This window comes from Bufo bufo, chromosome 3 (assembly GCF_905171765.1).
Source record: "Bufo bufo chromosome 3, aBufBuf1.1, whole genome shotgun sequence".
NCBI classification, from domain to species: domain Eukaryota; kingdom Metazoa; phylum Chordata; class Amphibia; order Anura; family Bufonidae; genus Bufo; species Bufo bufo.
The window spans coordinates 99,280,634-99,304,349 of record NC_053391.1 but is presented as its reverse complement, the minus strand read 5'-3'; the positions used below and the strand labels follow the sequence as shown (position 1 = coordinate 99,304,349).

At 41.3% G+C, this 23,716-nt stretch overlaps 1 protein-coding gene across 1 annotated transcript in view; it reads left to right on the top strand.

The window, feature by feature from the left end:
* Window positions 1-13,103: 13,103 nt before the first annotated feature.
* RSKR (ribosomal protein S6 kinase related) overlaps window positions 13,104-23,716 on the top strand; it is a 30,027-nt gene continuing 19,414 nt past the window's right edge. The window contains exons 1-6 of the mRNA XM_040421788.1: window positions 13,104-13,130; window positions 15,344-15,589; window positions 20,544-20,627; window positions 20,709-20,777; window positions 22,932-23,001; window positions 23,600-23,707. Of these exons, the coding sequence (XP_040277722.1) occupies window positions 13,104-13,130; window positions 15,344-15,589; window positions 20,544-20,627; window positions 20,709-20,777; window positions 22,932-23,001; window positions 23,600-23,707 (604 nt within the window). The remainder of the gene's footprint in view (window positions 13,131-15,343; window positions 15,590-20,543; window positions 20,628-20,708; window positions 20,778-22,931; window positions 23,002-23,599; window positions 23,708-23,716) is intronic.

Genomic DNA, 23,716 nt, shown 5'->3' with positions numbered 1-23,716 from the left:
CGATCTCATGGTTGAAAACCAATGATGACTCTTCGATGTGGCATGTACCTTCAGAACTGAAAGGATAAACAGATTGGATATTGAATAAACCCTCAGGTGTTGAGGAAAAATGTTGTTCCACTACCTGTTCTTCTATTAGGTATTCATCAGGAATAAGTCCAATCACATCATTCTGGAATCCAAAAGTATAGTATTCCAAATCCATAGCTAGACCAATTACGGTGTTCTTTTGCAGGGATATGCTATGGGGAGCCATGTTATGGATTATCATGTGCAATGGATCCTGATGGATGTTTATTATAGGAGTGGGCTTTACCTTTAGACCGAGTTGCTGCATCTGGTTGGACAAATAAATCAAAGCATCTGCGTTCTTCAAATTTTGTTCCTTCTTCAATTGAATGTGAAGAAGAAATGGTTTGCATCCTTCAGGGATTTTAACCTCATCAGCAACCATGATACTCACGGCATAGGACATCTGTTGTCCCCATCTTAAGGCTTGCTCTAGATCCTGGAACCCCTCTGGGTCTCCCGGTAATCTGGACCATAAGGTATTGTTAACCAGATCAAACTGCACGGCAAATCGGTGTAGAAGGTCATTGTGACAAGACCAATCTCGTCACATTGCATTGGAGAAGCCTGGTTGCCCGCCTGCTTCCTTTAGACTATGGCCCCATGTTGAAATGCTTGATTTTCCCCTGCAAAGACTATGTGAAAGAATTTGGCTCCATGGCAATTGAACTGTATTCATGTAGTCTGAGTGCCATTCACCTAAAAATTGAATGCGCTCAGATCCAAGCTATCTGGGGATATGTTAAAGGTCTATGTTTTATGTAATAGCTGCACAGTTAAATATTATTATGTCTTTTATTGTCTTTTGCTACCATGTGGCTAATGGAGTTTTGCCTCTGCCCTTGGAGATAAATTGGATTACTTCCCAATTGTCTCCAGGACAGAAGACATTGTGTAAAACTGTGTATTCTCCTGCCTGTGATAATTACATTAACCCATTGTGTAAGGTAATTGTATCACAGGCAGAGGGGAGGATTTTGTGTGGGAGTGTCTGAGTGTATTGTACATGTTTACTGGTCGTTTTACAAAACCCTGTGGGTGGTACTAATGTGGCTGTCCACTGCTTGACCCTCAACACAGAGCCTCGTCTCGTCCTTGGGGGGGAATCACTGTATGCTGTTAGAGACTGATTGCTAGGAGTGTAAGCTGCTTGGGTGCGTTTCCTATTAGTCTGCTAGCAGCTATTCGTGAGGTTCCGTTCGGGAGTTTGGAGTGCTATGCTGTATTCCGTTCGGGAGTTTGGAGCATTCCCTTGTATGCCGTTCGAGAGTTTGGTGTTCTGTAAGTAGCTGTGCCTGTAGCTCTCGAAGGGGAAGATCGCCTAAACTGTTTTAACCCCTTTTACGCCCGGGGTGCCGTAACAGTCGTTACCTATATACATCTGATGACGTGGTTCATTCAACACGCCGAAAACATGTTCTGTAGTCTTACTTCCTATGGAGATAGACAAAAGACATCTTGCAACCACATTATGACTCTGGGAATCTTCATCCAGATCATGAACCCATTGGTCCTGTGGAGAGGAACTTTTAATCATTTTAGGATTGGTGACCTGATTTCAGATCCAACTTGGCATTTTTCACCCGGGCTATATTGTTCACCTGTATGGGAATCAATAAATTGTCATTGACCTTTTCAATCCATACCATGCATTGAATATACTTGGCCTGGTGTGAGTTTATAAATCTCACGTTTTGCAGCAGTAATGGTTCGGTAAGGTCCGAATTCCAGTTTAATTTCATGCAAGACATCTTGCCAATCTTGAATTCCTCTATTCCTCAAGGAAGTAAAATAGTGACTGTACTTATTTTCAAATGCCCATGGTAGGAATCTGATCCTGTCAACATCAGAGTACAACTTTAAAGAATCCATAGTGGACTCATACAGTTCTAAGTGGTTTGCTATTTGAGAAGAACCTTTCTTAGAGAACTTGGGCACAGTGGCATTCAGAAACTTAATGATGCTTGAAGAACTCTGATCCTATTCTGAATACTGAGGATTTTTCTTCCTAGAAACCACTTCAGCATATGATGGTCGCCTGGGACCCTGATCCCCCTTATGGGCAAACTCATGCCTGCGTGGTACGGAAGAAGACACACATTTTCCCACATCACTGTCAGAATCACATGCTTTTTGATCACTTCCATAGGACACACATGGCACAGGTGATTTAACCCTAACATCTCTCTCCAGGGGAATATGTGGAGAGACACTTCTAGGGGCTTCCATGTTGCTGGTGCCTAGTAGGGCGGTTACAGTTTGGAATGCCCGACTTAATTGGGTCAATGCCTCCTGTGTAATCATGCCATCACCTTCGGGTGGCTTAGGGTCGTGGATGGAGTCTGCTTTAAGAGCATGTGATGACATGTCTATATGCTGGGGAGTAAGATTTGGGGGGTCTGGAGATCCCACAGTATTAGATGGATCTCTATCAGCATTAACTATAGTACGGCTTGATTTGCCTGTCTGCTGAATTTTGGAATAACGGAGATGCAGCTCCTCCAAGTCACTTTTTGCCTTTTGATATGCATCATGGCTATGATCAAGTTTGTACTCTAATTCCTTGATCGTTGCTTCTGCGGATTTTAGTTCTGTTTCTATCTTGTATACATGGGTTTGCGTTTTCATTATAGCCTCATATCTATTCTGTGAAAGAGTACTGACTGCTAACAATGCATACAAAACAGGTGGCAATGTGCATAAAAGGTGTTGGTCCTTCTTGTTATTATCTTGTAACACATAAATATATACAGTACAGACCAAAAGTTTGGACACACCTTCTCATTCAAAGAGTTTTCTTTATTTTCATTACTAAGAAGGCATCAAAACTATAAATTAACACATGTGGAATTATATACATAACGAACTGTGACTGTGGAGGCCAGGTCATCTGGCGCAGCACCCCATCACTCTCCTTCATGGTCAAATAGCCCTTACTTTCAAAGTTTTCCCAATTTTTCGGCAGACTGACTGACCTTCATTTCTTAAAGTAATGATGGCCACTCGTTTTTCTTTACTTAGCTGCTTTTTTCTTGCCATAATACAAATTCTAACAGTCTATTCAGTAGGACTATCAGCTGTGTATCCACCTGACTTCTCCTCAACGCCACTGATGGTCCCAACTCCATTTATAAGGCAAGCAATCCCACTTACAGGCACACCTGTGAAGTGAAAACCATTTCAGGGGACTACCTCTTGAAGCTCATCAAGAGAATGCCAAGAGTGTGCAAAGCAGTAATCAAAGCAAAATGTGGCTACTTTGAAGAACCTAGAATATGACATATTTTCAGTTGTTTCACACTTGTTTGTTATGTGTATAATTCCACATGTGTTAATTCATAGTTTTGATGCTTTCAGTGTGAATCTACAATTTTCATAGTCATGAAAATAAAGAAAACTCTTTGAATGAGAAGGTGTGTCCAAACTTTTGGTCTGTACTGTATGTCAGGTATCTATCAACCAGGCCACTTGGCATCCATATATCCCCACGTTCTTCCTTGGCTCTTTCCTGCAGCTCATTAATCCATTCATTTATATCTTTATCAATTTTACCCCGTGAATGTATATATTCAACAATGTTATGGACTAGCTGCTCCGGGTTAGATGGACTATCTGCTGTAGCACGGCCACTACCTGGGTCACTGCCTGTTGCACTCATCTTTCTGATCAATAATCAATAGTTAATAAGAAATATGGGACACTTCACTATTTTCACAAACAATTAAAAAATTATCTCTATCTCGCTGGGACCTCCATTTATGTCGAATATCTTCTATATAAAAAGAATCTTCATATAAAAGAGAGGATTAAAAAATTATATTTTATCGAGTATCTTAATTTGATTTGTGGAAGCAGTGAAACAAAGGGACAATTGTCTATGCAAAAAAATATATATAATTTATTATACACAATACAAACCAGGAATATAAAATCAATACAATTGCAAAGATAAAAAATGAAGCTGTAAAATAATGCCCAAAATATGCCACACGGTGGTGCGAACACACCACTATCTCACCAGCACAGTATAACTTAAATTTACCTATGACAAAATGCCAATGCTATACTTTTAACAAACAGACTAATAATTTATATACCAGGAGAAACTTAGGATCTTCTGTTCACCAAACAGGCTATAACAAAACACGGATTATTACAGGAAAAATAAACGTTATCCCTTGACTTTGTTCCCTTATGACCAATCAAAAATATATGATATTAATACGACAAAATATTCAGCTCGGCAATCAGACTATGGAATATAACTTCCCAATGGTTTAGTCCTCTTTTCAAATAATATCAGATCTTCCATTAGCAATATGCATCTTTGCTAAGAGAATAATCAGCATTATGGAGGCGCCTAACACTATAGATTCCCACAGTATGGGGACTTTTTGCTGTATACCGAGAGAAATATCTTATTAATATCACAAGCAATAAGCACAGTATACGTTACCGGGTCAAAGATAGACAGAGTTTCAGTTGGGACCAGTTCTCAAGAACTTTCCTAGTAGTCAAAATATAATCCAAGTTTCTTTTAGTATATATTTCTTGTGGTCAGTTTCCTTCGTAAGTTTTTCTTTTTGGTGTGAGAGCCCCTGATGCTCTGCACACAAGTAATTATTCCCCACCTTATCTAAGAATCATCCCCTTCTGGATTAGGCATTTCCAATCAGGTAAGGTGGGTGTATTTTTGCGCTAATAACACAATGATGTCATATTAACCCTTGAAATGGTATTAAAAAAATGGTAAAATAATATTTAATATTTTCCATCTGCCTCCAGATGGCACTGTTGTAACATCAGACTTTTAAGTGAAAACTTAAATAATGTGGCTTTATTTTATGAGGACCTATTAACCTTTCTCAACGTAAATCAAATATGAGAGATACTTCTTTGACATTCTGAAGTAATCTTTACAGACTTAGTGGTACCATCATGATTCTCCCAGACTCTTGCATTTATGGGCTTGATAAGAAATACAATAAGCCTTACACTTGCACCGTGGGTTTGTATATCTAACTGTCCAAGCTATTGAGTAACGACGCCTGGAATAACATTAGTTTTTCTGAGAAACTTCCAACAGCAGAAAACCTTAGTGCTTTCTATACCTCCTGAGACTATATTTACTCAGTGAGATACACACGGCATAAAGTATACCTTAATATCTGGTTATACTATATATCAATATTGCATATTATACATGAATTATTGATATGTTCATTCTAGCTAAATAAATGCACACATGAATATATAGAATACTTATGAATACCTTAGATTGTGAGCCCCATTGGGGACAGTTGGTTGCTAATGTCTGTAAAGCGCTGCGAATTATACACTGCTCAAAAAAATAAAGGGAACACTTAAACAACACAATATAACTCCAAGTCAATCACACTTCTGTGAAATCAAGCTGTCCACTTAGGAAGCAACACTGAGTGACAATCAATTTCACATGCTGTTGTGCAAATGGGATAGACAACAGGTGGAAATTATAGGCAATTAGCAAGACACCCCCAATAAAGGAGTGGTTCTGCAGGTGGTCACCACAGACCACTTCTCAGTTCCTATGCTTCCTGGCTGATGTTTTGGTCACTTTTGAATGCTGCCGGTGCTTTCACTCTAGTGGTAGCATGAGACGGAGTCTACAACCCACACAAGTGGCTCAGGTAGTGCAGCTTATCCAGGATGGCACATCAATGCGAGCTGTGGCAAGAAGGTTTGCTGTGTCTGTCAGCGTAGTGTCCAGAGCATGGAGGCGCTACCAGGAGACGGGCCAGTACATCAGGAGACGTGGAGGAGGCCGTAGGAGGGCAACAACCCAGCAGCAGGACCGCTACCTCTGCCTTTGTGCAAGGAAGAACAGGAGGAGCACTGCCAGAGCCCTGCAAAATGACCTCCAGCAGGCCACAAATGTGCATGTGTCTGCTCAAACGGTCAGAAACAGACTCCATGGGGGTGATATGAGGGCCCAACGTCCACAGGTGGGGGTTGTGCTTACAGCCCAACACCGTGCAGGACGTTTGGCATTTGCCAGAGAACACCAAGATTGGCAAATTCGCCACTGGCGCCCTGTGCTCTTCACAGATGAAAGCAGGTTCACACTGAGCACATGTGACAGACGTGACAGAGTCTGGAGACGCCGTGGAGAACGTTCTGCTGCCTGCAACATCCTCCAGCATAACCGGTTTGGCATTGGGTCAGTAATGGTGTGGGGTGGCATTTCTTTGGAGGGCCGCACAGCCCTCCATGTGCTCGCCAGAGGTAGCCTGACTGCCATTAGGTACCGAGATGAGATCCTCAGACCCCTTGTGAGACCATATGCTGGTGCGGTTGGCCCTGGGTTCCTCCTAATGCAAGACAATGCTAGACCTCATGTGACTGGAGTGTGTCAGCAGTTCCTGCAAGACGAAGGCATTGATGCTATGGACTGGCCCGCCCGTTCCCCAGACCTGAATCCAATTGAGCACATCTGGGACATCATGTCTCGCTCTATCCACCAACGTCACGTTGCACCACAGACTGTCCAGGAGTTGGCAGATGCTTTAGTCCAGGTCTGGGAGGAGATCCCTCAGGAGACCGTCCGCCACCTCATCAGGAGCATGCACAAGCATTGTAGGGAGGTCATATAGGCACGTGGAGGCCACACACACTACTGAGCCTCATTTTGACTTGTTTTAAGGACATTACATCAAAGTTGGATCAGCCTGTAGTGTGTTTTTCCACTTTAATTTTGAGTGTGACTCCAAATCCATGGGTTGAAAAATTTGATTTCCATTTTTTTATTTTTGTGTGATTTTGTTGTCAGCACATTCAACTATGTAAAGAACAAAGTATTTCAGAAGAATATTTAATTAATTCAGATCTAGGATGTGTTATTTTTGTGTTCCCTTTATTTTTTTGAGCAGTGTAGTAGCGCTATATAAGTGCATAAAATAAATAGAAAAATAAATATATGAATAGACATCACACATCAGATGTGTCTTAATTAAATAAATTCTTAGCTTGTCATGGCTCAGCCATGAAACAAACATTGTTCCCTTCAGACAGACATGTCTGGAGAAGCCAGTATACTCCCTATAGATAAACCCATATCTTTTAGCAATAACTTTTAAAACACAATGTCCTTTATATTCACCATAACTCTTATATCAACTGAACTTGCCATGAACTCATCTTGGCCTCTTCAGCCACATAACAGAACTCTGGTTCAAGCTGATTTCATTCTTAAAGGCAATGAGCATTCATTTTGGCTATAATATCATTAGATAATACTGTACACTCATGAAAATGCACAACAATGGCCAAGAGAGTTAAGGCAGTGCTGGAAAATAATGGTGGCCACATAAAATATTGACATTTTTGGCACAATTTCGCCTTTTTTTTTCACTTAGGGGTGTACTCACTTTTGTTGCCAGCGGTTTAGACATTAATGGCTGGGTGTTGAGTTATTTTGAGGGCACATCAAATTTACACTGTTATACAAGCTGTACACTGACTACTTTACATTGTACTTTACATAGTATCACAGTGTCATATCTTCAGTGCTGTCCCATAATAATAAAATATTTATAAATGTGAAAGGGTGTACTCACTTTTGTGAGATACTATAAATATATATATATATATATATATATATATTATGCATACACATTATTAGCCACATTTGCTTAGCATCCAGGGAGGGCAGGAAAGGAGGCAGCTGTGTGTGGTGGTGTATTCCATGTAATGTCTTGTATTTGTAGTATCTGTATTTTTATGTAATGTCCATTGCTTTATCACCTCTATGTTATCAGTACAGTATTTTTATATATACATATTTGCAAGGGTTGTATGTTACTCCTGGGGTGTATGAAGGACTGGAGGGAGTGTATATGACACACAGAATAAGTGAATAAGTGGGTTATATGGGAGACTAAGGCAACAGTCTAGGAACAAAATAAAAGGGACGGAATGCGGAGATAGAATAAATCTCCCATTTCCAAGTGACAAATTCCCTTTTCAAGTTCAACATCAGCCGTTCCATTACAAGTAATAGCCGTCCTTAACTGTTTGCATTTGAATTTTTCAGTAAAAACCATTCTGCCGCACCACTGTCTCCTCATCATTGCTTCCTGCACTACATGTGCTGGCACCATAACAACCAGGACCCTGCCTTGCACAGTAAAACTGTCAACATCAAGGGCACCTCGAGGAGGATCCAAAGAACCGGAGTGTTACCTGAAAGGAAGAAGCAGTGCGTTCTTCCTCTCACTGCACGTTGGCCCATGGAGCCTCAGAACCATCAGTATGACTACTGCACCAATCTGGCCACACACACTAACGAATGCCCCTGCAGCCCAGATGCGCTTATACAGTATCCCAAAAATTCATAAAAGTAGAAAACGAGAGAAAGAAATTGGCTAGATGGAAAAACCAATACAGAAACATAGCTGGGACATGTAAAAAATATACATATATTAGATAAAAGGTCTGATGCTTAACTCATTATCCCACCTCCAAACTAGATTATATCAGTTATAATAATTCTACTTTAGGTTAGTGTACTATTCACCAAACAGATATGCCACTGACTATACTAGCTAGTCATACAAGCAGATATTAAAAGCTGAGACTTTTGCCAATATATTCCTGTCAGGAACACATCGGAGCCCATCATGCACCACGGCACGGTCTCTCAGCATGGCAAGGGTCCTACCACTACGCTAACTATGGTGTGAACACGGTCTGAAGGTGATGAAATACAGCTCACAGCCAAGCTTCCACACAACCGCATAGCAGGACAACTAATGCAATGTGAATAAAGCAAGACTGTAAGCCACACCCATATCAGACCGTGTGATGGAGGTTACCAGGTGCAAAAGAATCACCAAAAAATGAAACTGACTTTCATATATATGAAAATCCCCAAAACTTTATTGTAAATATATATGAACAATACATACATGTATAATAAAAGAGGCAGCACAAGGCGGGACACACAGATGAGGAACAGGACCCAAGGAGAGGCCGGGAGATCAGTGCACGAAATAACAGGGAAAAAGAATGCTAGCTAAAAGAGCATACCTCAGAACCTCATAGCAGCAACGCCCCAAACAAAATGCAAAGGAGGCGATTATAGAGATTGAGGTTAAGATGAAAGGAACAAAATTAGACATACCCTGAGTGGTGCAAAGATCTCTCGGCCGACTCCTGACCCAACGCCGTTTTGCCAGTAGACCTGGCTTCTATCCCCGGAAGAAGCCAGGTCTACTGGCAAAACGGCGTTGGGTCAGGAGTCGGCCGAGAGATCTTTGCACCACTCAGGGTATGTCTAATTTTGTTCCTTTCATCTTAACCTCAATCTCTATAATCGCCTCCTTTGCATTTTGTTTGGGGCGTTGCTGCTATGAGGTTCTGAGGTATGCTCTTTTAGCTAGCATTCTTTTTCCCTGTTATTTCGTGCACTGATCTCCCGGCCTCTCCTTGGGTCCTGCTCCTCATCTGTGTGTCCCGCCTTGTGCTGCCTCTTTTATTATACATGTATGTATTGTTCATATACACTCACCTAAAGAATTATTAGGAACACCTGTTCTATTTCTCATTAATGCAATTATCTAGTCAACCAATCACATGGCAGTTGCTTCAATGCATTTAGGGGTGTGGTCCTGGTCAAGACAATCTCCTGAACTCCAAACTGAATGTCAGAATGGGAAACAAAGGTGATTTAAGCAATTTTGAGCGTGGCATGGTTGTTGGTGCCAGACGGGCCGGTCTGAGTATTTCACAATCTGCTCAGTTACTGGGATTTTCACGCACAACCATTTCTAGGGTTTACAAAGAATGGTGTAAAAAGGGAAAAACATCCAGTATGCGGCAGTCCTGTGGGCAAAAATGCCTTGTGGATGCTAGAGGTCAGAGGAGAATGGGCCGACTGATTCAAGCTGATAGAAGAGCAACGTTGACTGAAATAACCACTCGTTACAACCGAGGTAGGCAGCAAAGCATTTGTAAAGCCACAACACGCACAACCTTGAGGCGGATGGGCTACAACAGCAGAAGACCCCACCGGGTACCACTAATCTCCACTACAAATAGGAAGAAGAGGCTACAATTTGCACGAGCTCACCAAAATTGGACTGTTGAAGACTGGAAAAATGTTGCCTGGTCTGATGAGTCTCGATTTCTGTTGAGACATTCAAATGGTAGAGTCCGAATTTGGCGTAAACCGAATGAGAACATGTATCCATCCTCTGATGGCTACTTCCAGCAGGATAATGCACCATGTCACAAAGCTCGAATCATTTCAAATTGGTTTCTTGAACATGACAATGAGTTCACTGTACTAAAATGGCCCCCGCAGTCACCAGATCTCAACCCAACAGAGCATCTTTGGGATGTGGTGGAACGGGAGCTTCGTGCCCTGGATGTGCATCCCTCAAATCTCCATCAACTGCAATATGCTATCCTATCAATATGGGCCATCATTTCTAAAGAATGCTATCAGCACCTTGTTGAATCAATGCCACGTAGAATTAAGGCAGTTCTGAAGGCAAAAGGGGGTCCAACACCATATTAGTATGGTGTTCCTAATAATTCTTTAGGTGAGTGTATATTTACAATAAAGTTTTTGGGATTTTCATATATACGAAAGTCAGTTTAATTTTTTGGTGATTATTACGACTCCTTGGGGATCCGTCTTTTCGATATTATTCTGTCCGGTTAATATTGGTTAACAACAGGTGCAAAAGAATGTTTAAATGCCAGGTAAAGGCACATTCAATACCGCATGTGGACCGCAGCAAACGACCATCCCCAGCAAAAAATGCGTACAATGGAGGATGCCGACTCGGTCCACATGCACCACAAAGGCATCCTACACAAAACGGAGACCGTGACGTGGTGGATGATGGGCTCCAATGTGTTCCTGACAGGAATATATTGGCAAAAGTCTCAGCTTTTAATATCTGCTTGTATGACTAGCTAGTATAGTCAGTGGCATATCTGTTTGGTGCATTTTTATCTGTGATTTATATAATTATATTTTTATCCGCACAATGCTCCGTTTTGTGTAGGATGCCTTTGTAGTGCATGTGGACCGCGCCAGCATCCTCCATTGCACGCATTTTTTGCTGGGGATGGTCGTTTGCTGCGGTCCACATGCGGTGGGACTGCTCCCCCAATGAGAAACACGCTACAGTGTTTGGGGTTTGAGCAGTTCCCCCATATTTACCACTATATTTCTGTGATTTAGTGTACTATTCACTGCACATGTCCCAATAGAGAGACCCACAATCATAATTAATCATAATTGGGCCTTCCTGAGTAATAATAATAATATATATATATATATATATAGTATAACAACAATCAAGAATCAAGAATGATCAGGAGTCGGATACATATCCTGCACCATGGCCATTACAGACATATACAGCCCGAAGCGCTGGCACCTCGATGCACATTTCACCTCAGAAGGCGTCGTCAGGAGGTGATAACATTAGAGAAAGGCGGGTGCTCATACAGTTGTGTTCAAAATAATAGCAGTGTGTTTAAAAAAAAGTGAATAAAGCTCAAAATCCTTCTAATAGCTTTTATTTTCATACACACAAATGCATTGGGAACACTACACATTCTATTCCAAATCAAAACATGAAGAAAAATATATCAAATTTGTGTTGTTCCTCTAAAAAAATTTAAGAAAAGTGAATATTAGACTGTTTAAAAAAATAGCAGTGTTTGTATTCTTCTTTACAAACTCAAACATTCACTTTATAAACTGAAAAATGTTTGAAGATTTTGCTTTCCTTTGAATCACTTCACTAATATCTAGTTGTATAACCCCTGTTTCTGAGAACTGCTGTACATCTGTGTTTCATGGAGTCAACCAACTTCTGGCCCCTGTGAACAGGTAATCCAGCCCAGGATGATTGGACTACATTCCACAGTTCTTCTCTATTTCATGGTTTTGCCTCAGAAACTGCATTTTTTATGTCACCCCACAAGGTTTCTATTGGATTGAGATCCGGGGATTGGGCTGACCACTCCAAAACGTCAATCTTGTTGGTCTGGAACCAAGATGTTGCACGTTTACTGGTGTGTTTGGGGTCGTTGTCTGGTTGGAACACCCATTTCAAGGGCATTTCCTCTTCAGCATAAGGCAGCTTGACCTCTTCAAGTATTCTGATGTATTCAAACTGATCCATGATCCCTGGTATGCGATAAATAGGCCCAACACCGTAGTATGAGAAACATCCCCATATCATGATGCTTGCGCCACCATGCTTCACTGTCTTCACAATGTACTGTGGCTTGAATTCAGTGTTTGGGGGTCGTCTGACAAACTGTCTCCGGTCACTAGACCCAAAAAGAACAATCTTACTTTCATCAGTCCACAAAATGTCTCTTTAGACCAGTCAATGTGCTCTTTGGCAAATTCTAACCTCTTCAGCACGTCTTTTTTTCAACAGTGGGACTTTGCGGGGGCTTCTTGCAGATAGCTTGGCTTCACATAGGCCCCTTCCAATAGTAACAGTACTCACATGTAACTTTAGACCTTCTTTGCCCATAGCAACCAATCAGATTCCACTTTTCATTTTTCAGAGCTCCTTTAGAAAATGAAAGGTGGAATCTGATTGGTTGCTATGGGCAATTAAGCCAGTTCTACTTTATACCAGTTTGATAAATCTCCCCCAATGTGCCAAAAGAAAAAAAGATGCAACTGCTTTGATACAGGTAAGACAGCATGTATATCTGGAAATAGTCTTTTACAGTATTTCATGCTGGTGAACTGGTGGCTTTATTGACAAGAGATTCTGAAATCACATGCCCTAAATACTGCACCGTAGTTGCCTCTTATGTAAAAGAGAAGTCACAGGTTCCAAAAATCTAGAAAGATGCATAAGTAATGACCAGCGCTTAGGAGCAGATTAAAGTTGTTTGTCAGACTAAAGCAGATTAATGGTGCACGTGACCCCACACTCAGATCACAAACCGTCCAGAGGGGCCAGGAAAACAAATCCTCTCCTAGCATGTAAACTGATAGGAGCGATGAAATGGGAGCCACAAGCAGCGACACAAAGGTAGGAAGAAACATATAAAACATGTGGAAGCTTCTGTTAATTTTTTTTTAATGTTTATTGCAAATTCTAAAAATTACAGTACATCTGTAAATTTTTGGGAATTTGAGCAGAGGACACTAGACGATTCGTCTCTGCAAAATGATAGCACATTCAATGTATTCTTTCCTATAAGGTTAAGCAGCTGGACTGAGGCTATGAGGGCCAGTTCCCACGACACACTTAAAAGATCAGCGCAGAATCTGCATGTCTTTTTTCTTTGTGTGGTTGTTGCCATCTTTTTGATGCAGTTTTTTTATGCAGTTTTTTTTTTAACCAATGGGTGTTCAGTTCACTTCACTACAAATCTGCATTTTCAGCTTGAGGTCTTTGACGCGGATCCGCACCATAAAAAAAAAAGAGTGGGAAAAGCACAAAAACCGCATGGACTTACATAGAGCTGTTTTTTTATGCTTCCCACTCATTTCAAAGGGAGATTCAGCGCTGATTTTGCCCCAAAATAGAGCACACTGCTTCTTTTTTACATGTGTAAAAAAAAAAAAGCAAGTCCTGCTTCTCATTGGGATGCTGTTTTGAGGCGGGGTTTCTTCAGCTGAATTTGAGGCAGAAACGCTCAAAAATCAGCGCTAAAAAACTCCATGTGAACTGGTCCAAAGGGTGAATTCACATATGGCACATATTCCTAGAGGAAAAAAATCACTACAAAAACTTACATTAATCATTCTTGTGGGTGCAAATACTACGATTTTGGGTGACAAATTTTATTTTATTATCGACTTCAATGCCACGTGAAATTTTGCACTGGATAATAGCAGCAGCAATTTCACTTTTGAGGAAGATTGTGGGGCGGCAATTTAAAGCCGCAACTGTGCCAAGATGGGACATGTTCCACTCATGGCTTAGCTCTCTAAAGTTAAGAACAGCATCATAAACCACTGCAGCCTCTCTGAAGGTGTGAATGGCCCCTTGGACTGTTTTTTACTAGCATTTTTTAAGGGATTATCTTGTTTTTCTTAGGCGAAAAATGTCAGTTCCTGTTGTTTCATAGACGTCTATGGAATATCTTAAAGGGGTTCTTTGGGCTTTTTCAAAAATCAATACTTTATTTTATCCTGTGAAAGAAAGACAGTTTAGTCAGTAGTAGTACTTACCTGTCCAATGCTTTATTGATGCTGCCTGTGTGAGTGCAACGGAGACGGAAGCATCAGCAAAACAATGGATGGGTAAGTACTACGGTAACAAAATTTTCATCCAAAGGATAGAAGAAAGCTTGGATTTTTAAAAGGCCCAGAGAACCCCTTTAAATGTACGACAAAGAGGCATTTTTTGTAGTGGTAGTTTTCTTTTAAATTGCTGCTGGCATTATCCCCCTCATTGCCTGTCATTTTTCAATTTAAAAAAAAAAAAAAGCATGTCCAAGGTGTGTTGGCGTTTTTTTTTTATGGAGTTTTTGCATAGCGTTGTCTTTTTACTAATGTCAGGACATTGCAAGTGGTGAATAATACATTTTTTTAGTGCTTTTTGCCCCCCCCCCCCCCCCCAAAAAAATGCCAGGACAAAAATTGTGGGTGAAAGAGTCCGTAGGGTACGTGTACACTGTTTGGATTTTAATATGGAAAATCTGCAGTATAAAACAGTCCCACCAAAGTACATGAGATTAAAAAAAAAAAAGAAACTGACATGCAGTGCAGATTTCAAGTGCAGATTCCACCCTTTAAGAGATCGGAGGCAAATCCATGCCAAAATCCACTACAAAACTCGCAAGTAACACGTGCAAATTTGAATGTGGCAATGCAGCAAAAACTGCATAAATAACACAATGTGTGTGTATAATCTTAGGCCACCTGCACATGTTGCAGAATACATGCGTATTACAGTACCAGCAAAGTGGATGAGATTATACTTATCTCATATACACTTTGCAGATTTTTTCCATGCGGAAATTTACCTGCATTGCAGTTTTATAATTTAATAGCATGTCAATTATGTTTGTTGTTTTAGCTGCAGATTTCACCTTTTTCAATGGAAGGGTCAATTCTGCGACAAAACCGCACCAAAAACAACTGTTAGACTTTGCGGATTTTGGTGGCAAAATGCTGCAGCAATTCGTGTCTGTTCACCCGCACCCCTTTGCAGGTGACCTTAGAGTGGTGGTGGTTGATAACATAATATGTGATCTTGTTCTTAGCTATCTTACGCTTCTCCTTGTATGGCAGAGCTTTACCTCCTTGTCACCCAACCTGTGGGTTCCTCCCTGGAAAGGTTTCTGGAATGGGGACCTTCAGACTCCATCACGACTGAGCCAGCTGTGGAAGACTGGACATACAGTAAAGAATAAACTTAAGACATCTCAACAGACTAGCCCTCCAGAGGAGGCAGCGGAGCGGATTCTCCCACAGTGCATATCCATATTCCTGCCAGAGTTCCCAGTTTGGTCCCCGACTACAAAGCCAGAATTAAAGGTATCTGTAAAATGAATGAACTCTATGTAGATGTTTCTAAGTATTGTTCAACATCAGAGCCTAGACTGTTATGTACAAAAAATGGCTCCCACTTGGCTGCTTCTGTACCTTTCACAGAGTTTTATGTAGCGTCGGTGTACATACTCTGGGATGGGGGGGTCGGGGTTCCTCATGCTTGTGTGAGTCCCACTGATCTAATATTTGTCACCTTTCCCTTAGAATACCCATTGCATCACTGTATAATTTAAAGTATTGCAACTTTGAAAACATTTTAAGGTGTTTTAATTTCTTACCCTTTTTAATACAGTTGTGTTCAAAATTATTCAACCCCCACTGAAATTGAGTGTTTTGGCCAGTTTGACATTGATTTTGATAATTTCAGTCATCTTGTTTACAATTAAATCATAGAGGCACTTGTAAGTCAGACAAATATAACATAACATTTATAATGAAATAACCACAAATGTCTTTTCTGTGCTCACATCATTATCAGTTTTATTCAACCCCCAAGTGACATTCAATCTTAGTACTTAGTACAACATCCTTTTCCAGTTATAACAGCTTTTAAACGTGAAGCATAGCTTTACACAAGTGTCTTGCAGCGATCTACGGGTATCTTCGCCCATTCTTCATGGGCAAAAGCCTCCAGTTCAGTCACATTCTTAGGCTTGCGTGCTGCAACTGCTTTCTTTAAGTCCCACCAGAGGTTCTCAATCGGATTTAAGTCTGGTGACTGCGATGGCCACTTCAAAATGTTCCAGCCTTTAATCTGCAACCATGCTCTAGTGGACTTGGAGGTATGCTTGGGATCATTGTCCTGTTGAAAGGTCCAACGTCTCCCAAGCCTCAGGTTTGTGACGGACTGCATCACATTTTCATCCAATATCTCCTGGTACTGAAGAGAATTCATGGTACCTTGCACACGCTGAAGCTTCCCTGTACCTGTAGAAGCAAAACAGCCCCAAAGCATGATTGACCCCCCACCATGCTTCACAGTAGGCAAGGTGTTCTTTTCTTCATAGGCCTTGTTCTTCCTCCTTCAAACATAGCGTTGATCCATGGGCCCAAACAGTTCTAATTTTGTTTCATCAGTCCACAGAACACTATCCCAAAACTTTTGTGGTTTGTCCACATGACTTTTGGCATACTACAGTCGACTCTTCTTATTCTTTGGAGACAGCAAGGGGGTGCGCCTGGGAGTTCTGGCATGGAGGCCTTCATTACGCAGTGTGCGCCTTATTGTCTGAGCTGAAACTTCAGTACCCACATCTGACAAATCTTTTTTCAGGTCCTCAGCAGTCACACGGGGACTTTTCTCCACTTTGCGCTTCAGGTAGCGCACAGCAGTCAAAGTCAGCATCTTCTTTCTGCCACGACCAGGTAGCGTTTCAACAGTGCCCTTTGCCTAGAATTTGCGAATGATGCTTCCTATGGTGTCTCTTGGTATGTTTAACATCTTTGCAATCTTCTTATAGCCATTGCCCTTCCTGTGAAGAGAAATCACCTCTTCTCTTGTCTTCCTGGACCATTCTCTTGACTTTACCATGTTTGTAAACACACCAGTAAATGTCTAGAAGGAGCTGAGTATCACAGTCCTTTTAACCACTTAAGGACCACAGGTTTATACCCCCCTAGTGACCAGGCCCTTTTTTCCAAATCGGCACTTCACAACTTTAACGGTTTATTGCTCGGTCATGCAACTTACCACCCAAATGAATTTTACCTCCTTTTCTTCTCAACAATAGAGCTTTCATTTGGTGGTATTTCATTGCTGCTGACATTTTTACTTTTTTTTTTATTAATCGAAATTTAACGATTTTTTTGCAAAAAAATGACATTTTTCACTTTCAGTTGTAAAATTTTGCAAAAAAAAACGACATCCATATATAAATTTTGCTCTAAATTTATTGTTCTACATGTCTTTGATAAAAAAGTTATAGCGTTTACAAACTATGGTACAAAAATGTGAATTTCCGCTTTTTGAAGCAGCTCTGACTTTCTGAGCACCTGTCATGTTTCCTGAGGTTCTACAATGCCCAGACAGTACAAACACCCCACAAATGACCCCATTTCGGAAAGTAGACACCCTAAGGTATTCGCTGATGGGCATAGTGAGTTCATAGAACTTTTTATTTTTTGTCACAAGTTAGCGGAAAATGATGATTTTTTTTTTCTTACAAAGTCTCATATTCCACTAACTTGTGACAAAAAATAAAAAGTTCTATGAACTCACTATGCCCATCACGAAATACCTTGGGGTCTCTTCTTTCCAAAATGGGGTCACTTGTGGGGTAGTTATACTGCCCTGGCATTCTAGGGGCCCAAATGTGTGGTAAGGAGTTTGAAATCAAATTCTGTAAAAAATGACCAGTGAAATCCGAAAGGTGCTCTTTGGAATATGGGCCCCTTTGCCCACCTAGGCTGCAAAAAAGTGTCACACATCTGGTATCTCTGTATTCAGGAGAAGTTGGGGAATGTGTTTTGGGGTGTCTTTTTACATATACCCATGCTGGGTGAGATAAATATCTTGGTCAAATGCCAACTTTGTATAAAAAAAATGGGAAAAGTTGTCTTTTGCCAAGATATTTCTCTCACCCAGCATGGGTATATGTAAACCACCACCAGAGGACCAGGTAGCAGGTATATTAGACGCTGTTATCAAAACAGCGTCTAATATACCTGTTAGGGGTTAAAAAAATCACATCTCCAGCCTGCCAGCGAACGATCGCCGCTGGCAGGCTGGAGATCCACTCTCTTACCTTCCGTTCCTGTGAGTGCGCGCGCGTTCACAGGAAATCTCGGGTCACGCGAGATGACGCCAATCGGCATTAGTGTGACCTGGGAGCGCCGCAGAGATGACGCCTTTCGGCGTTAGTGTGACGGTAAGTGGTTAAATCTGCCTAATTGGTGCTTATTATGCTTGATTGCTGCTCCTTGACATCCACAGGTGTTTTCAATACCTGTTCGAAAACACTTGAATGAACCTCTGTTCTTAAGAGTGGTAGTCTTTAAGGGGTTGAATAATGGTGTCAATGAAGAAATCACAAAAAAAAAACATTTAATACTGTATTACAAAAACAATTGATGTCATTTTAGTTGCATTTGGTTCTTTAAAAAGTCCTTGTAAGATTTCATTCTGAACACAATTACAAATGTTCACTAAATTCCCTAAAACCCTTTACAGCATTGGGGGGTTGAATAATTTTGAACACAACTGTATCTCTGATTACTTTCAGCAAATTAACACAGACATGATTTACATCCAGAGGCTTAGAACAGTTTTGGTTATGTTGGTGTCACATCTGTGACAGGTCCCAGAAGGTCTAAAAGGTTATCTATGCATTAGTGATCTGACAGCCTCTTTTGGTTTCACTTTGTCTGTGTGTTGCTGGTATGTCCACACCTCCTGTTCAGGTGTGGATCATGTGACCTTTACCCCGCCCCATTTAGTCTGACTTTTCCCATCACTCCTTGCTTGGGATAGCTTCATTTGGTCTTGGAAGAGCTGGAGTGGGGTTCGTGTTGAAGTCCTGTTCATCCTTCATCCCCTGAAGTTAAGTGTTCCGCTTGTCGTGTTTTGTATCCCCCCCCCCCCAGTTGTTTACTAGGCCTCAGTGAGACGCTAGTTCCTTCACCAGGGAAGGAACAGGTGGTCTCTGCCCTGTAATTATCTTTAGGGCATCTGAGGGTCACCAGAATTTTCTAGGTTCCCGTGTATGGGTGTCTCTACCATCGAGATGTGCCCATACGGATAGGAGTTAGGGCCAGGAGCAGGGTTTTATAGGTGGTAAACCCTTTTCCTGCCCTAGCATTGAGGCCTAGTGTCTTTCCCCTTCCTTCTTGATTGTCTTTTGGTGTTCTCCCCTACTACATCCGTGACATTATCCCAAGCCCATACCGCCATTTTTGTTCTGATCTGTGCAGCTATGGATACTATGTCTGCACTGGTCGAACAGATGCAGAATCTGACTTTGGAGGTAGCAGACCTCCGCGCAACTGTCTTGCAGATTCAGAGTCCACAGGCTGCTGGTTCCGGTGGTGGGTCCCAGGCCTGTCCTGAACCGAAGGTGGCTCTCCCGGACAGGTTTTCCGGGGTAGTGACAATTTCACCTGGTTCAGGGAGTCATGTAAATTATACTTTAAGCTGCGTCCATACTCTTCTGGGGATGAGTGTCAACGTGTGGGTATGATTATTTTATTGCTTAAAGAGGACGCTCAATCTTGGGCTTTTTCTCTGCCGACCAGATCACTGTCCCTCCGGTCGGTAAATGAATTCTTCAGAGCCTTGGGTCTTATCTACGATGACCCGTATCGGATCTCTCAGGCCGAGACCAAGTTACGTAGTTTGCGGCAGGGAGATTGTTCCGCGGAGACCTATTGCTCTGAATTTAGGAGATGGGCTACCGATACTGAGTGGAACGATCCTGCTCTCCGCAGCCAATTCTGTCAGGGTCTCTCTGAGAGACTGCAGGACGCGTTGGCCCTTCATGAAAATCCTGTGTCATTGGAGGCAGCTATGTCCCTTGCTGTATGTCTAGATAGACGCCTGAGGGAGAGATCTAGGGGTCCTCAACTTCAGGACGTACTGTCCAATAAGGGTACTGCTTCCTTTGACACTTATGGTGGAGAGACACTGGTAGTTGCGCCTTGTGATGAGGGTTTAGCTTTGGACCCAGACAACCCCTTTAAAAAGATAATATCCAGAAAACTATTCACCCAAATACATAGAATATTCAAATATAGGCTGTTAGGTTGTGATAAAAATGATAGTGCCCCTTTAAAAATGGAAAGGCCTCCTAAAAGCTGACAGAATGGCATCTATTATCACCCATGAAAGCAGTATTTTAGAAGATAGGAAAGAGAAATATCTTGTCCAACCAAACTAAGAAGTGTGCTGAATTTTTCATCATGTCTGGGCGATTTAGTTAAATAACCAATGTTTTATCTGTTATAGATTTTAGGTTGTGTTGCTAAAGGTTCCTTGGGTCCAGTACTCAAGGTGCTCAACTGTACTGAACAGAAGATCTTTGCCTTAAAGGTATCAATTTTCCTCATTTAAACACACTTACCACACCTACGTGTTTCTGGTCGCCAAGTGAAGTTTTGTATTTATTCTCAGGTATTACCCAAAGGAGAGGTTCTCCGTCGCAACACACTGAGACAATGTAAGGAGGAAGTCAGCATACAGGTACAACCGCTCTTCTGGGTGGAGGGAACTGTTGTATACAGAGGGAAATTATAACAAAACTAATTTCCAGAATGATTACTGATGAGAGATTTCAGTTCCTGATAACATATGATTGATTAAAGGTATTGTCCAGCCATTGTCTTTAAAAAAAAAAAAAAAGGCTCCGAATGGTGTATAATAATATAATAATTGGCAATCATTTCCTGTGTGTTGAGGGGGACCAGAAAATAGAGACTGGCGGGGATCTGTGAAATATCAGAACAAGAACAGCAGGGAAAAAACTGTTGGTAGGAACCTAAGATTATTCCTGGGTTCTTCTTTAAAGCCCAAAGCAAGAAGGCAAGACTGAATGAACTTGACTGCTAGGAACCCAGGTTACGTCTGCAGAGTAAGGTATCAGAAAACTGGTGCAGGTTAGCTATAAGCAGACCTACCAGAATGACCAGGGATGCAAAGAGTAATTGAAAATAGGGTCAAAATTAGGAGAGACATATAATGCCAAAACAATAGATGCGGGTTAACCCTAAAAGCAAGCCACAGTCAAAATACCAGGAGAATCAGTAGAAACCAAAACAGCAGATGATGGACTAATCCAGAAACTAAGCCACAGTCACATACCAGGAGTTTAAATACAGACGCAAATAGCACAAAACACAGCCATGATGCAAACAAACAAAATCACAGGCAATGTCAATCAGTGAGCTGCAGTCTAAAATCTTCCACCTAGCTTTGGGATTGGATGCTGAGACAGGAACCTGGCTGGCTTGGCTTTCCGTCTCACTCAACTATTTTTGGAACTCCAATAGCAATGAATGGATGGATGCTGTACATGTCCGGAATGCTCTCCATCGTTTGGTTCTCCCCTCTGGGAGTGGGTCCAGAGGGGGGAACTTTACCTATCCGACATTGATGGCATATCCTAGTACTCATTTGAATAGGGCTGAACTTCACCTAGGCCATGTGACAGATGAATGTGACATTACATGGCCTCTTCATACTGCTAATTGGTGGGGGTGCCGGGAGTTGGCCCCCCACCGATCAGATATTGATGATCTCTCTCGATCAGATATTGATGACCTAAATAGGCGATAACCTCTTTAAAAATGTAATAAATGAGCATAGTTGGATATGCTAATCGTTGATTTTGTCTCATTTACTGGTAGATAATCTAAAAGGACCTTTAGAACGCTGTGTTCGATTTTCAGTAACTGAAATCTCTGTGCAGTTCCAAAGGGGACTGAGCTCACTATGGAAAGCAGTGATAATGTGAGGTCATTGACTTCACCAACGTAATCTTCTCACATATATCTAATACATTTCACAAGATAGTTTTCACTGTATCTCCCCTTTTGAGTGTTTTCACATAAGTGTAGATATACACCGTTCAGGTTCTTCTTCGCTCAATACAATATCTTATTTTACAATATCAGAAAAATCTAATATGAATGCCAGTCAGATAATTCTAAGATTGTTTTATGCAACTCACTTCGCAATACAGGAAAGGTGTCAATTGGGCAGTGAATGTGGAGATACTGAGCTCATCTGAGAACGGACAGATGACCATGCCATTAACCCTGGGACTTTGGCTGCTCCAAAATTTCATCACATTCTATGTTTCTCTATAGTGGAACCTATATGAGGAAAAAAATATGTCCGAAACTGCGGGAGAAAAAGAATGGTACTCAAAGTGAACAAATCAATACAGCCACAAATATTAAAGTGATTGTCCACTTTGTTGTTAGAAGGGTGCATAAGCTGATCACAGGGTTTCCCACACAGCCATACTCGGTGGGGGAACCTGCAGCGCCCCCACAGGAGAAATGAAGCACCCCTACAGGAGAAATAAAGCATTGCATGTGTACCATTGAAATCAATAGACTGTCCATGTAATGCATGGACATGTTGTGTCTTCCAGATCCAGATATGCCCTTTGTTTGTGTCCTCTCTCTGCTCTAGCTAACAGATGAGGGTAGGGGGGTATGAAGGATACTCCTCAAAAATTTTATAATAGGGCATTAGGTGAAACATTTTTGTGTTATGTGTCTTTTCTGGACCAATATTCCTACAGTATTTCTGTAGTTGTGTGACTGAAGCCTAAGACTTAGTTGATTCCGTGCTGTTCATCAGTAATAACAGGTTTGTCTTTGGTTTCAGAGGGAGGTTAAGCATTCATTCATCCAATGCCTGGGAGAGAGCTGGCAGGGACAGAGCAACCTCTTCATCAGTGAGTTATGACGTCACACATTTCATACACTGGATTGCTATGTGACTTATTTTAATGTTAGATTTTACTAGACCATAGAAATAGATCAGCATAGTATTCATTCCGGCTCATGCACACAACCATATTTTCTTTCTGTGTCTGTTCCGCTTTTTTTGCATCCCATATGTGGACCATTCACTTAAATGGGAACACAAAAAAAACGGAAATGACTCCGTGTGCATTCCATTTCTGTGTGTCCGCAAGTCCTTTCTGCAAAAAAATAGAACATATGCTATTCTTGTCTGTTTTGCGGACAAGGACTGGCACTGTTACAGTTGACCCACAAAAGAAATGGACGCAACATGAACATTACACGAATGTCATCCGTTTTTGTTTTTTTTGCGGATCTGTGTTTTGCGGACTTCAAAATACATACGTTCGTGTGCATGAGCCTTTTGTATATGACAATTCATTTTTTGCTGTTGGGGGGGTCATTTTTGTTAATATAATTACTACAGTTAATGTGTACATATCAGAATATAACAAATGTGGGGTCTATTCAGTGCAGTAATAGCATCTAATACACAATGCTGTGATATTCTGCGTCTCTTTATGGCAGTGTGCAACTACTGTAGTTACGGGGACCTGTATTCCTTGTGGATGTCTGCCAAGTACATCGATGAAGACACAATAAGGCTATTTGCTGCTGAACTGGTCTCTGTTTTAGGTAAGTTAA